The sequence below is a fragment of the Rhopilema esculentum genome, chromosome 19, assembly GCF_057945365.1.
Source record: "Rhopilema esculentum isolate cy_ngs chromosome 19, ASM5794536v1, whole genome shotgun sequence".
In the NCBI taxonomy this organism is placed as follows: Eukaryota; Metazoa; Cnidaria; class Scyphozoa; order Rhizostomeae; family Rhizostomatidae; genus Rhopilema; species Rhopilema esculentum.
In genome coordinates, this window is record NC_142833.1 from 5,128,047 (window position 1) to 5,144,791 (window position 16,745).

The 16,745-nt window shown below is 37.1% G+C and overlaps 1 protein-coding gene across 2 annotated transcripts; it reads right to left on the reverse strand.

Annotated features, from left to right (window-relative positions):
• Positions 1-500: 500 nt before the first annotated feature.
• Positions 501-16,610, reverse strand: LOC135688232 (vitamin K-dependent gamma-carboxylase). Of its 2 annotated transcripts, none has more exons than XM_065204986.2 (8): positions 15,613-16,393; positions 15,297-15,421; positions 13,797-14,118; positions 12,033-12,111; positions 10,607-11,131; positions 9,839-9,970; positions 8,195-8,786; positions 501-6,449 (listed from the first exon to the last, which is right to left on the reverse strand). In XM_065204986.2, exons 2-8 carry the CDS (start codon positions 15,358-15,360, stop codon positions 6,277-6,279), a joined length of 1,887 nt encoding a protein of 628 aa, XP_065061058.2. In that variant the 5' UTR covers positions 15,361-15,421; positions 15,613-16,393; the 3' UTR covers positions 501-6,276. The 2 variants fall into 2 exon arrangements, with proteins under 2 accessions (XP_065061058.2, XP_065061056.2); XM_065204984.2 differs by lacking the exon at positions 15,613-16,393 and adding an exon at positions 16,455-16,610 and having other exon boundaries at positions 502-6,449.
• Positions 16,611-16,745: the final 135 nt, after the last annotated feature.

Below are 16,745 nucleotides of genomic sequence, written 5' to 3' on the forward strand. Positions count from 1 at the left end.
ATATAATAGAGAAGGCAGCCAAAATGTGTTGGTTTGCCAAGGAGTGACGTTGTTTTAGGCAAAGTTGGAAGACCTTCAGTTTTTTAACTGCAATAGGATATTATTATCATCATTGTTATAAGTAGGTGAAACTTATACAGGACATAAAAACCACTCACGGCGTCGCATTCTTTGCAATGCCAAGTTTATATTCCATACAAGGCAGATATGATTCAGAAAAGATAAGACAATTAAAAAAGTACATTGTGCATCATTTTGATATTACTGACTATAGGAAATGCCTTTCATTGAGTGGAAGTAGAATTTTCTGAAGGATACAAAAATATTAGGGGGATGTTGCATCCCCTCTCCCCAGACCACTCCGGGGGAACAGTTATCACTCAACCCAGAACCATCGTTTTTATCATTGTTGGCAAACCTTAATAAACACGAACCTATTCACTTTCTTTATAATTTCCTTGCATCTTACAAGTTGCCATTAATCAAGAAATATTTAATGAAAATTTGGATGGGGTTCTATCTATTGTTTGAAAAAATTATTTTGTTTGCTATCCATACATTTGGGGTTAAATTTGAAAAGTAAATGTTCGTTTTTTTCATAGTATGCAAACTGTAAAAACACGTCTAGTCTTAGAAAATCAACGACCGAAATAAAAGAGGCGTTCTATAATTGTTTATCATTTGATATCGTATGTTGCTCAAAGAATCTACAATTAAAATTTTGTTTGGATTTCTTACATTGTGTTGGTTAATATTGCAATCTTTCAAACGATTTTTCAACATTTCATTTTTTGGAAAAGTTAAATCTAGGCACGACTGAGGTTCTTTAAAAAACAGTATTTCAATATTTCAACATATTTTGATTTCCTCTTTCCAATTCACTTAGTTGAGATGAACAGAATGTTTCTGAACGCGAACAAACAAACCTGTGTGCAGACTCTAAAGCCTCTCTGCAGCTTAACAATCTTCTTTCATTCGTACACAAAACTGTCCCCTCTCTCTTAGCCAGATTTTTTTTTACTTTCATTTTGGCAATTGATTTTATCAAATTTCAACTTCCCTATTTCTAATTTACATTATGACGTTCTGGTTACTGTTTTCTGATTAATGATGTATAGTATTATTATATAAATTTTTTATCATATCATATAACCCTATTCTATGTAACTTTGTTACTTAAATTGTATCCATTTTATCATTTTTGTTAACTAAATATGGTGCTAGGATAAATTAATAAAAGCGTTGTTGTTTTAATTATCTTAATTTTTTAGACAGCTAGTTACTTATCACAATAATTGTAAACCAAAATTGTTTTTGCTGAATAACATCACTTGGATTTGAACTGTTCTGCACACAGGCTAGAACAAACATGCAAGATATACGCAAACCGAACATAAGAGAGAATGGAAATGGTTGTAAGATTAAAGAGAAATTAAAAATGTGCTCTCTTAGAATCTGCAGAGTTTTGTGAATACCTTGCAACCTTTTTCGTTGTGACGCGCGCAGCCGATGCGAACGATAAAGCTTGACCGCATACGTCACCGCCTGCCTAGACGGAGATATAGTGAAAGAACAATTTATAACTTGAAACATGATCTTGTTCCATGATCATGCATTTGGTTAACAAAGTTATGCTACGAGTATTAATTGTGCTCTTATAATCATATTACAGTTGATTTTTATCAAACCTCTAGGTAGGCAACAGGATTTCCATCCAGGGGGAGCCGATGTCATGCGGTTTTGTGGTCGCAGACCCTGCTTCCAGAACAACGGGTATTGATTCAAAGAACTTATAGACAGCTGAATTTGGCAATGGCAGCATATACACTCTTTCTAACCATCTATACTCGGGGATGCTTTGTCGGTGAATTTTCAAACTCGTTGGCAAATCAAGGATGGCTCACTCACTTTGCTTGTGAATTAGGTCTACACTTTCTTTGAGCATAATAGCTAGCGATTACACTGCTTACACCCAAATAATTAAAAAACAAATAAAGAACGATCTAGCCTCAAGGTCTTTGAAAAACTAAGAACGCTAAGCTTGAACTTCAGGTTTCTGGCTATGATAATAGAGGTCTAAAGAGATGACGTCACAAAAATCTATTTTTAGAATTTTTCAATTTGGATCCCATAGCCTGAAAAAGTATCATGAAAAACCTCTAAATTTGCAAAATCATGCAAGTGTATTACGAAATGGCAGGGATATGGCCACATGTTTATTGGTAATCTCCCCATCAAACCTCTGTATTTTGGTCTCTGTTCATAACTATAATTTTTCATTAGCCATATCTCAACCGATTATAGATATATTTGGCCAATTTTGCGTATTTGAAAGTATTTCATGGCGATCTTTTACGCTATGTGGTTAAAATTCAAAAATTCTAAAAATAGGTTTTTGATGACGTGACACTTTAGAACTCTATAAAAAGGGCACCGCCATTCCGTAAACATGCCCTTTGTTTGTTATTCCCAAATTGTAGCTTTGATGAAGCCCAATTTAGGGGGGGGATCGACTAGGATGTAAGTTTACTCATGTATACCGCCTCACTTCCTATGAAAACAGGTTTAAGCGTCGCTGCTGCGTTCCCTCCCATTCTTCTAGCTACAATGTTCCCTAACACTAAAAGTGATAAGTGTCAGGGAGGTTTCTGTGCGAGCCAAAAGTAATTTCTGTAGAATGGATCATTAGGTGGATCATTGAACTGTGACGTACAGTATCTCTTCGCAAAAGTATTTTCTTCCAAAAAATATTTTACTTAAATAAGATAGAAAAGGCAAACTCACAGCCTGTTATACTTTTTCCTATACTTGAGGTATACGTCAAAGTTAATGATAGTGTTGTCGATTTGGCGTCCACTCTCCCTGTTAGCAAGAGAGCAAGCATGACTTCTCTCTAGGAATTTCACTGTTCTGTGGAGAAGATCATTTTAATGACGCAATCGACAGGTGCAAATATACAAGAAAGGAACACATAGAGTTTGAATGTCAAGTTCAGATGCAGGGTAACATTAAGTTAGTTTGCCTTAACGATTGGTGCTCGAGATTTCGCTCAGTGATCGCTATAGATGGTCCTGCGAAGTGTCCGACTTAAACCAGTTTTTAAAGATGGATCAAGGATTTATTTCTCCTGATTCTCATGCTTACAGGTGGAGCACAGTCGGCCATTTCCCTAGCCATCTCGAAGCAAGTACGTCAGCATTTCCAAAAACATCATTTTTCAAAATGAAAGTCGATTTTAATTTACTTTTGATATAATACTGAATATACAAGCACCTGGAATACAAAGAGCGCTCAACACACATCAGTGCCACCTCGTGATCGTGAGAAGCGTAGTTCCAACATGCGGTTCAAATAACAGTTTCCCGTCGCTTAACCAACGGTCCTATTCTCATTCTGCATTTAAGATTTTAAGACTGACCCACACTTCAATCCCTTTGTTCACGCGCGCGCTATGACAGACGGTACAATACATATTCCGAGATCGCTTGGGTCGCAAAGAACAAATTTTGCTCGCCTTCGCAGTAGGCAGTGATCCAACTCCTAAAGCGACTTCGCGCGAACAGGCTGACAGAAACTTTATCAGGCCAGGGTCTGCACAGCGCGTTAAACAAAAGGCAGAAGCAGGGTTGCCAGATCGGGTTTAGAAAAAATGGCGAGATGGGTGACTAACAGAGGTCAAACTGCACATAAAAAGGCAAAATGAAAAAATAAACTGCGCATGCATAGTTTATACTTCCACGCAAGAGCCTTTAAAAACATCGACAAACTTAGACTTAGACCCCGTTTACACTAGCACGGATCCAAATGGATCCGTACCCAAACTAGCACATATAGGCTTTCCGTTTACACTAGACCTGCTGGATCCGTACTCATTTGGGTATGCTATCTGGACCCTTGTGGGATCGCTTTCCAAGGTGTACTCACTTGGATCCGTTCCCGTTTAAGTCTAGTGTAAACGGCTGGAACCGAACCAAACCAAGTACACTTCTGATACGAGGCATGAATTTTTCTCCTCAAGAGGCCAATTATTGGCGCCAAAATCTCGAATTCCATATACAAACAGAAAGTTCTTCTTACTAAGAAAGTTCTTAATTCCTGGCCGCAATATATTGCTTTTCTATGTGCTCAACACAGGATTCGTCAGTTGAGACTATAGCTTTGGCTATATCTAAACAAAGCAGCCTGGGACTAGGCCTACATCGTAACTTTCAGCTACAGCGATATCGGCACCGCAAACCAAGAAGATTCTGGCAACGACCAGGAAGAACCAGTGTTTAGTAGCAAATTTCCTGAATGCTAAAGTTGTTCCTGAAGAATCATACGATAATTTTAGACTAACTACGATCGTTCTTACAAAAGCGACCAACTCACTTGAGAAAACCTTTGTCTGTTGAAACCCAATGGGAGGTCAAGTAGTTGAGACAGTGGACTGGATCCGTGCTAGTGTACACGCGATCTAAATTGGATCCGTTCCAGTGTAAACACCAACAAAACTGGTCACGGATCCAAAGTGGTTCAGTACCCATTTGGATATGTGCTAGGGTAAATGGGGTCTTAGAGACCTTTGCCTTAAAAAACATTTCGTTAATCATTAGGTCAGGTTATAATATTGACATATGGGCTCACATTGTTAGCAGACAAGGTTCTCAAATTATCTAAACCATGCATTGTGTTAAGCTGAATTCACACTGGACGCGTCACGACGCGGCGCGTCACTGAGCGTCATCGAGCGTCGCGTCATGTACTTTTTCATGCTATTCACACACGATGTGTCATGGAGCGGAGTGTTTTCTGTTTTCCAATGCTGTTCACAGCAAACTTGCAAAATTCTTGACAGGTTGTACTGTATTCCTTGCATTGCAAAGTCAAGCTGGACATTTAAGTTTGCTACAGAAACGGATGAAACGGTAATCTGAAGCTAATATATCAAAAACAGCATCTTGGCCAAAAAATTAGGTATTCTATGTACTTCAATTAGTCTCATGCGGTTTCTTCAACATTCCGGTCCAAGAGGTTGGCCAATGTTTTGACAGGAACACGATTCTCTTCAAGCATTCATTAGTGAACTGAAATTTTTATTGATATTAAAGACTTGGAAGGTCTACTACAATTAGCAAAACGTTTACAGATTCATGGGGTTTCCCTTCCTGCCAAAATTCGAGGGAAAATTAAACAGCTTATTTTTATCAACACTCCCAAAAATTTTCATGAATTAAATCCCTCGGAAGTACACCTTTGGAAGATATTGAAAGCTTAACGGGGAGTGATTGTAATATTTTTTTACCAAAACGGAACATACAATGACTCAACATCATTGTTGAATTGAACATTAACGAGGCAACTTTATAGACAAAGACACTAAACACAAATAATACTGTTACTTATCACAAACTAATAAATGTGATTTGTTTTTGTTACTTTCAAAGATTTTAGCCCCCCGATGCTTTAATCAAAGAGACTCATCAAAATATACTTCACCGTACAAGCAATACAGTTTTATAATGGCCTATTTCAGAAGCTCCTTGTTTACGTTTCTGGCTGTCATTATTCTCTAGGTTTTCTATTGTTCTGAAGCGTCACCGAGCATCAAAGTTAAATTTATTTAACTTTGACGCTCGGTGACGCGTGGCTGAAAAAACGCGCTGCGTGCGCATAGCTGCCGAAAAAGCTAACCATATTTGGTCAGCGTCATGACGCGCCGCGCCGTGACGCGTCCAGTGTGAATTCAGCTTTAGACCTTTCTCACAAAGATCATTAAATCTTTTAAGGCCTTTACTCTTAAGGAGTTATTAGACACTGATTGGTTAACACAGAAACCAATCAAACACTCCGTTCATCTCTCTATGTCCTCTATCCAAAGTTTATTATTCTTAGAAAAATCGGAAATTAGAAAATCGCAGGATGGCTCCAAGATTCCTGAAATGTACCATCTCATCTACTTGAATTTTTGCAGAACAAAAGCACTATGCCCTTTATAAACTGCCTGGTAAATTTACAGGGACCGAAGACCTAATCGACGGAAAATGGATAATAATGGCGAAAGGAGGGAAAAGTTTGTCAAGTAGAACGTTCAAAGCAAAAAATCCTTAAAAATGCGAAGAAGGCAAAGTTATCTTGACTTCACAATACCACTCATTCTTCCCCACCAACAAGGAAGACAGCATTGATAACCAAAACAGATCTGAGCCAAAAATGAATTCCTATTTTCAATTCTTTACCTAAAGGCATAATGTGAATTGCTAGGATCAACATACGGCTACGAAAATACAAGCTACCTCATGCTGTACTTGTTGTCTTTAAGAGTCTTGATGCTATAATTTTAAAGGAAACAAATGCATTAACAAATGAGAGCTTGAAAAGTTCATATTTTCTGCCCATGAAAACTGTGAGCTTCTCTAAAGAGGTTTTGGTTTTCCATGCTTCTTCTTCTTTCATTTTTCTTTGGTATTCTATGAAATGAAAAGCCGCCATCATCAAGAGAAGAAGGAAACAGAAAAGCAATAATGCCAAAAAGGATTAAGCAAATGAATCATTTTGGAAAATCAAGAGTTCTCGTTTCTTCAAGTAGTTTAAGAAGTTGTTTAAGAAGCAAGTCTACTCGGCGTATCAAAGTTGATTGACAACTCTGGCATTAAAATAGATCTAGTAGTGAGGGGGAACGGCCCTATAAATAGTAGACTATCTCTTATGTTTGCTCGAATCTAGGCGATTGCAGACACAAGCAACCCAAGTGGCTGTGTTATTCATATGAAAACCGACGTCAAATCTAGCTGAAAATCTCGTCAATTTTTCCAAATCTCTCCGCTAACAGCAAAAAAGGCAAAATTTAGAGTTCGACGCGAGTAGCGAATTCATAATTCATCATCAATGTGATTCACTCTATGGCTGTGGATAGCGCTGTGCTCTAGACGTGAGCATAAGAGGACAGATTTAAACAATGATACGTAAATGATATAATCCTACGCGTAAGAAAGCATTTATTTGACGACAAGACTAAAATTCCCTTTGCAGCATTAAAAATGTCGTTAAAATGGTTACATCACGAGGGCAACACAGTTCTATCTTGAATGTGCAGCTGAAAAACACGTGGATTTAGAAAAACACATGGCTCTCATTAGAGAGGATCATGGATTTGCCACATCAAAAAACTCTTGTCTGTTTATTCGTCTTAATTGAAGAAATCGCAGCTTTGCGTAGTATTGTTAATTGATAATAAGGCACATCCATAGATGAAATCAGACCAAATCAGAATGTAAGCTCAAGTATATAGAAATCAGTTCAGATAAATCTAGTAATCTCAGTAAGCAACAGAAATGAAAGGTGTCTGTGTAAGCAACAGAAATGAACAGGCACAGTTGAGTTCCTAAATTACATTTAATTGCTACTGCTGACCCAAAAAATAAAGGCGAGCAATTAAACACTGATCGGGACTGATCGGGACTGATTTGGACTGATCGGGACTGATAGGGACTTGTCAGAGCTGACCGGGACTAGTCGGAACTGATTGGCATTGGTCGACACTGCGATGATGTGCAGCATCTGATAAAGGTGCTTGCAATTAGCGGGCAACATAGATTCATAGCATTGGAATGATAATTCAACATTGTAAGACTTGGTAGTTTAGTTCTTTGTCTTAATATTTGAAATTCTTCTTTGTTATAGCGTGGCATCATCCATTTATGATGTTTATTTCATGCTGGTTCCGTTTTCGATGTTCTTCCAAATGTTTACTAGTATCAAATATCCTTATAAAAGATGCAAAGGTACGACGAGCGAGAGATGGATATACCTTGTACCATATTTGAAATATATTTTAAATTTATATCTTCAGAACATTAAAGGCGAAGCGATGGGAAAAAGCGGTGATCAAAAAAACCCAACAAAAGCCATCACAAAATACAGTTTATAGGGAATATGAAGTTTGGTTGTCTCTAGTTTAGCCACAATTACTTTGCAACTGGGCAGGGGAAAAATTCTTGACCAGCTAATTTTTGCTGGGTGCTGGAATATTCAACAACAAAAATAGTGAACAATTTTTTTGCGGTACAGAATTCCGACGTTTTATGCTCTGAGGAGTGTCAGACGAAAAAGCTTTTAGTATGTCGTAAAATGTTTGCTTTTTTCAAAGCCATTAACAAAAATAGTATGGTAGCTAGGTTGGAAAGAATAAATATGAAAATTAGTATGATCTTACCTGCTTCGTGGTCATCCATGACATCATCTTCCTTTTCCAGAGTAACATTGAACGATTCATACATGTAGCAAGCAGGAGACTCTGAGGTCACGTGCACAATATGCGTTTCATTTCTTGGTAGTCTAATGCTATCGTTCACACCCAGGGTGAAATTCTTATCCTCATACTCCACTTTCACCTCACCATGAAGCACTGTTAAATTTGCCATGACATCATGATCTATGTAGTTCTCTAGAAATAAACCGGGAAAATCCGCCACAAAGGTTACATCTGAAATGTTGCTTTTTTCGTAGGTCTGCGTCGCAATTTGTTTCAGGCTCTTTCTCCAGGGCGTAAGTTTGGTAAGCAAAGGACGTATCCAAGTACTTTCCTGAAAGTGTGACCAGGGCGCAGTGACCATATCAACATTAGGATCAATTAGCCTCTGTTGGAAACGCTTGTTCAACGACCGCCATACATCAAAGTAGATACGAGGTTGCTGTATTTCCAGTTCGGGTGTTTTCTTGATATTTTCTGCTAAGCACAGGGCGTATTGCTTTATCATATCCGGGTGGGTATTCCAACGTCTCTCTTTTCTGCCTTTAATAAAGGCCTGCGAAAATCACAGAGATGGTCAAGAAACATAAAACTGTCAGTAAAATTTGGTAGCATTCTATAACCAAGCTGGAATATTGGATATTGGTGGCCATTATTGATCGGGGGTTTTCATAACGTGTAACGGGCCATGGCATGACAAATACTAGGCTATCAGGACGAAAAAGCATTCAAAATGAGGTACGGTTTGCTATGTTCAAAAGAAAAATTTTACGTTTGAAAATGAGCGCATTTGTAGTGGACACTAAAGATATTTTGCTAAAATTAAATCACCAATCAGCAGGGGAAGACCTGGGATTTCTGTTGCAGATATAGTGCAACAATATAAACTCAATGCCGCTTGGTAAAGTAAAATTCTTAAGAAAAACTCCGAAAAAGTACTGGACTAAAGCTGTAGGTCCAGGATTCAGTGTCTGAGTGAATGCAGAACATCTTTCCCCAAACAGAGTTACAAATGTCTGCAAGAAATTTTCATCGAAACACAATTTCTAAACTTGAGGACCCTACAGCATGTTTAAGAGAAACTTTTTATAAAAAAGGGCGAATATCAGGACGCCAGCCATTCTAAAAGTGGAAGTGGAGCGAAAAAGATAAAAAATAAGAAGTAGCAGCAAATTTATTTGGCTAAATGATCTATAATGGCTCTATGCTTCTTCAAAGTTATTTTCACCGTTTCAAATTTACCAAAGAATGGAGGGGTGCAGAGCTCCAACTTTTTGAAAGATAGTCAATGGAATTCGTACGAAAATATACTTTAATCAAATGTGCTTTACAAGAGAATCATAGAGAGAGAAGTCATACAATTATGAAAAGCCAACATACCTTGATTTAATGTACCTTTACAGGCAGTTTTCCCGCTCTTCCAGCAGTTATAAGAGCGTAGTTAAAAACAATCCTTGCAGACCTAAAAGCTTATTCTATTGGGCCTACCCATTTGCTTACTTTTGCGCCACGAACTTCCACAGCTGCTAATTAACATAGACGACGACGTTTGTATAGTATTCTCAATTGACTTGGATCGAAGAAATAATGGCAGGCAAATATGCTTACCCCTGGTCGCAGGTAGGTTGCTTCACCAGTGGCGTTATCAACCACTTTGATCACAACATGCTGTGTGGTCCACGAATGCACCATCATGTCCCAAGAGTATCCATAAAGACCTTGAGTCCAGGCATTGTAACCCTGGCGACAAAAACAATAACACGGTATTGTAAATAAGTAACTAGTAAATGTACAAAGGTTTTAATTAATTGAAAGCTGTGATTTCTTATATTCAAATCTGATGAAACGGAAAAATTGCAAATTCTGCTCATAAAAATTTTATACTTTTTTTATTAGCAGGAAAAACTTTCTCTGATAGTAAATTTGGCCTCAGAACGAACTATGAGTTATCGATTAAAATTCGTCATTTGCCGTATTACAGAATTTTTCAAAATACCTTTCTTGTTGTCAAATAATGGCTGGAGAAAATTTTTCAGCGATTGTGAAAAGGGCAAAAGGTTCTTTAAATGAAAAAAAGGCGAAAGGTTCTTGAAAATAAACAATACATGTTTATCTCAGTAGTATGCAAGCAAGTAATGTATGCAAGAAAAGAAAAAGATCCCTATTTGACGTATCAGAAAGTGACACAAGGTTCAGTAATATGACTTAGAAACTTAAATCAAGACTAGAAATCAACTGTTATTAGCGCGAGGCTAGAAATCAAGAATTATATACGCGAGGCTTTTATTAGCATTCAATAAATAAATATGGATAAATATATATACCATATCAATGGATTGCAGGGGGAAAATTGACTTTTTTGTGATACAAACTGACCTTTGTTATTGAATGTGAATATGGCAAAGTCAACTGCAAAGCGACATAAAGACTAGCAATCGAAATGGAAAACCATTGCATTCTGGGTAATTTTCCTTTGACAACATTACTGCACACAATGTTATCTTTACATTGTTTAATCGTTGGAAGAAAAGACTTGAAAAATCCAGGGGCATGACTGATAAGCTTTTTAGGCCAAGCAGCGTGACAGAATATCGGCATTGTCGCCAACATCGTCCATGGGAACATACCAATGCTGAACATCTGTGAATTCATCAAATGGAACATGCCCCCAAATAGAAATCCAAAGGGTCGTGTTCTGTCGAAAAGTAATAGAAAGCCCTCAATGAGGTCAAATGTTAATCCACAGATGTGAACGAAAAAATGATCAATGACGTCATTACTCAGGCCAAGGTAGCGCAGAGGGTCAAATACCCACTGCCTGCTCAGGCCGGTCATCGAGTATCCAGAAACCCAGTCCATATCGAGCTTTTTCAAACCAGCGTAGAAATAAACCAGAGTGAACTAAAAGAAAAAATAGATTCATTAACCTATGAAATATTCAATAGGCACATGAAATGGAATGTTCAATAGGCTATATATGGAAAGCTAGACAAACACCTCAATAGAAGGGTATCATAACTTTAAGGTAGTTGGATTGCTTACTGTTTAACGGAAACAGAGAATTGGTTAATTTGGCTAGCGTCAATAAGTGCATAGAAATTGGTTTACGTTTTAGGGTGCAATGCAAGAGCAAAGCTGACATGTAGTAGGGAGTAATATCTGAGGAAATTTTTTCAGCTAGGGGGATCCAAGGGTGGTATAGCTGGATTAGGGGTGCAGATCGCTGATAAGGAAAGAGAGCCCCTTTGAATAAAAATTCTGCCTAGGAACCAAAAGGGTAGCCGAGGACCAAGTCTGCCTTTGTCTTAAGGCACGGATTCAAGAGACTCAAAAGAATGAAAGTCCTTTCTGCTTTTTTGCCTGACAGCATTTCTTGTTGCATCTTTGAGCCCTTTTACTGCGTACATGGAGATCACAAGAGCTTAAACTTAGTCAACGCCATATGACTTATTTTATGTTAAATGAAAGGCCCTTTCATATCCGCTGATGCAAATCTATAAAAACTGTTTAAATTTGATTTGCAATCACTGCCAAAATCATTGGAACACTAAAGTCGGCTTTGAAGGTCAAATTCAGCCAATCCTTCGTCTTTCTTAAAACAATGCTGGTTTATTACAAAATGACGTAAAAACTTCGGAAGTATATCATATTTACCTCGGAGAAAGGGTTTGGACCAAATTGATGAGTATTCCCAGGACGTTTGGCGGGCATTGTTGGAAAATAAAGATTTGTATCATGATATCTTGCAAAATGAGGAAACCGTTTCATTTCGACAGTAATTGAATTGAAAGTTCTTAGTTACCTGAAACTTGAATATCCCATAGTGCCAACGGGGAACACTGACGTTTCTGATACTAGGCCATAGCAAAGCATCTACTGACCTAGAACGAGATCAAAAGGTTCCATTAGGTTGAAGCGTAGCAGTGATATAGAGAGTTCCTTATTGTTGAACATGAAAAAATCACTGGGACTAAAGGTTCACAGAAAAACTTGGATAGGGGAGGAGGAGGGACTAAAAGGTTTTTATGGCAACATGCTGACTTGACTCCAAGGGTACGACGATTGATTTTATGACTTTAAGCATCTTTTTTTTAAATTATAAGCGAAGCTAGATCCCCATGGCCTCCTGCTTCCACTGTCAGACTGGAGCTTGAGGGTCAGGCTAAAAATTGAGGGTCAGGCTAAAAATTGAGGGTCAGGCTAAAAATTTAGGGTTAGGCTAAAAATTGAGGGTCAGGTTAAAAATTGAGGGTCAGGCTAAAAATTGAGGGTCAGGCTAAAAAATGAGGGTCAGGCTAAAAATTGAGGGTCGGGCTAAAAATTGAGGGTCAGGCTAAAAATTTAGGTTCGGGCTAAAAATTGAGGGTCAGGCTAAAAATTGAGGGTCAGGCTAAAAATTGAGGGTCAGGCTAAAAAGGTCATACTTTTGCTAGGGTTGTCCATTACACATACGGGTTACAAGGATTTTAGAGAAGCTTATAAATGTCATAAGATGAAATATATTAGCGAGTTAAAAAGGGGTCTTTTCTTTAAGGGAGGTGGCAAATTTGTAGGCTGGTGAAGGAAAGATTTTTTTAAAGAGGGTTGTTGGAGAGGCCAAAAATTCGATGCACCCATAATTGTTTCCACAATTGACTACTTTACATGGACATTCTACGCGCTGGATCTCTATTTTCTACTGGTTTTTCAAACTACTGGTATAAATTATATAATGTGTTTTCAACTGTTAAAAGGCCATAACACTCTTGCCCATCAGCCAAAGCTACACGACATTGTTTTCCTGGTTAATGCGAGTCCTGAGACAGGAAGATTTCAAAGACTCCGACACGAGTGTGATCATATCAAGTTTCACAAAAGAAATTATATGGTCTAAACGATTTTGCACCACAGGAAATGACCCATTAGGGAAGGTCTAGCAGCTAAAACTGTGTGCAATGAGACCAAATCGATAGCAATTAAAAATAGAATTAGATTATCACTATTTCCTTTTCCCTGGTGATTATTATATCAGTCAGTTTAATTTTGATTCTTAAGGACATAGTTAACATCTTTGCTCTTTATTACAGAGAGAGGAAATACTGTTCATTAATTTTAGCACCACAATAAATCTCCATCCCATTATATGAAATACAGAAGATGAAATTATCAGCTATTTTTTATTACACTGGATCCTCACATAGTATTTGAATGGTGACCTGTTTTGACTATTCAATTTTTCTCAAACATCCACTGCAATTTCATCAACTTCCAATTCATTCATACAAAAAAATCAATATTCTGAATGAAATGATCAAGATATTACAAAATTTAAAAAATTTTAGTTTTATCAATAAGCCACAATAATTCAAAGCACAAGAGTTGAGAAGGGAGAAAGGGGCACAAATAATGATGCACAACTTTATTATACTTCCAGTTTCTAAGCCAGTTTCATTCGCAACTTCCTATGCTCTATAAAAACCCTTGAGAGCCATAGCTTGAAAGCCTGCCCATTCTTACCAAAACATAATAAAAGGTAGTTATCTGAAGGAAAAGGTAAATCAGGACAGGTTACAAAGAAAAGACGTACCAGTAATGATGAGCATTTGTTAGTAGCAGCATCAAACCAACTAGTCCGTAAAGGTATGAATGGTTGTTCCATGTTGTTTTGTCCAAAAAGAATAGATACCAGTATGTCAGAACAAAGGAGGTACAACTTAGTCTATACAAAAACCCAAGCATAATACCGATTGCACTTAGAAACATGGCAGCATAGACCATGTACATCCATTCTAATGGAAGGGGCTGTACCCAGCTGAATAACGGAAAATTGCAGGTATCTGGCTCAGCCCATCTTTTATGCAGCATTGACATCCCTCTTTCTTGAGGTATGTCCAATAACATTAGAAATCCTGAAAAGAAACATGGAATATCAATGGGATTAGATTAACTGCTTTTGATCATATGTTGCTAAGGAAATAAATGAAAATTGGAAGAAAATTAATCCAGTCATGAATTAAATACATAAATATAAAAAGTTGGCCAGAAAAAACTATGTTTGACTTCAAAAAATTAACCTTTGATGCTGAAGCTGTGACAAATATAATCAAAAGTGTATGTTGAGATGTTGAAATGCTACAACTTTAAATTTCATATCATGCATGCCTTGCTTTAAGCAAAATATAAGGGGCTCCATAAAACGAGGTCCTAAGAATTTGGAGGCAATCTATTTCACACCTCTTAGTAAAATTGCCTTGAGATCATCTGTGGGAGAGGGGCGACATGTTGCACGATAGGGACTGAGCTCCCATAGTACCATAAACTGGAGCCTTGTGTTAGATATTGTGTGGTATTGATTTTAATTTAGTATCATGTGAACAGGCCTCAGTTCAGATGTACACACATACGTTTTTAAACGCTCGTGTTTTCTTCATAATGAAAATTAATCTAGCGTCTAGCGTCCAAATGGCAGCAATGAATTATCAAATATTGTTTCATTTTTGAATGATTGAACTATCAAAGTCTTTTTACATGTTTGTATATTGGGGCATAGAAAATATTGTTTTAATTTGACAATGTACTTTTTTTAGATCTGACCTTAAAAGAAACCAAATGTAAAACCGAGTATAAAATTCCATCAAGATATTGGGGGTATAAACTCTGGTACACATCTTAAAAATCATAAAATTGAGGTCATTTGAGAAGATGGTTTAAGTTTGATCACAATTATTCTAAAACAATATTTTGCTTTGCGGCATTACAATTTGCGACAGTTTACCCTTTCACATTTTAAGGTCCTCATTAAATTACTCTCTGTGACTTTTCTAAGGTGTGCTTTAGGTGCTCACGCTCGATTGAGTGGCTTTCTGCGCAAGGCCTGACCATGCAAAATCTATTTTGACGAATAAATATCCACCATTGGAGCACTTTCCCAACTTCAAAAGATTGGTATACTTCATAATTTTCAACCCTGTAACATGTCATTTTTAAAATTCTAGACTGGAGTGAATATTTTTTAAAAAGACCTGTCTTTAGGCCGTTAAAGATCTAGGCTTAAAAACCTAAATCTGTAGAAATATTAACATCTTACCAAACAGCAATCTCATGACACCAAGAGATGCAGGATCTTGTGCTTCATATAACTTTGACAACATTTTTACAAAAAGTCAGTTTCTAGCTGTTAACAACGGCTTTACTGCTTAACTGCAATCAGATCTAAAGAAAAGGGCAATAGACAAATCAACTCAAACAAAGCAGGTGGCTCTTAAAACTACAATTTGTCCTTGCAGATGAATAAATCAAGCTATTTTGTCTCAAACTTTCTTAAAAGCAAGTCAGTAACAACTCAAACTTAATAACCTATTACAATTTAACTTCCATGAGAGTTATTGCACTTATCCTTTTACCTGTTGTATCCAAACAGACATCTTCCAGTGCTAGAGAAATATGATGCTATGGTCAGTGTTAACCAAGAAATAAGATCATATTGAATTGGTTACTATCACAGTGTGGTTTTCTATAGTCTGTCATTTGATGCTGTTTGAAACATACATGCAATTTGAAACCACTGAATTGATTGCTTCCAAAATAGAGTCCAGAAAGCATTTATTTCAAGTACAAGGCAGTCAGATTGACCCCAAGGAACATTTATTTCAAGACACAGCTGGGAATAGAATGACCCCAGGAATAACATGAGATCTATAGCCCTACCCCTCCCAAGATAATTTTATTTTAAATACCCTTTATAAATGTATATTAAAGACCTTTAGTTGCATTTAAAAGAAAACCAAGGAGTGGATTAATACTCTGAAAGTTTGGCTTAAAAGAAACAGGTTGCTAGTGCACTCTACACAAAGTAACTTTAAAATTACAAGAGAAAAAATTCTTAATTTCTGTAAGAGGGTCCAGGGAAACTATTTTAGAAAACCTAAGCATAATAGCCTTTACTGATTTGGGAAAGATTTTGCAAAACAAATTATAGATTTTTAAGAATGGTTGTCGTTTTGTGAAGTTTTACAGATTTTCAACAACAAAATTTAACATAAAATTAATATAATTTAGTTATAAAGCGACTTCTATAAGGCCATAATGATAACGAACTGTGATCAGAAATAAAATTATGATTGGAGCGTTTATGCTGAACACGACAAAAATCCTTTTGTAGCCAATTCTTCCAGAGCAGCCTAGGTATCAGGATAAGAGCTAGCGTTGTTTATTTTTTTTGAAAACTAGAAAATCATAGTCTTACCCTCAAGCTGTTGCAGCTGTCGTTTGTTCAGTTTGATGATGGAGGGTCAGTCCTCTCGTATATTTACATCTAACCTCTTTTTCAAGTTTATCACCCATCTTGGCTCCCTGTGGTCCTGCTGAAAAGGGCGTGACCGAAACATTGAAACCACGCCCTCTAGAATGCCGGAAAACGCTCCTTTTAGAAAAAACTGGCTTATTTCAACTGGAGTTTTATAAACAATCTGGTTCAGAATAGATATCAATAGCTATAAAAATAGATAAAATCAGCTTGGGGATAATACAACATCAA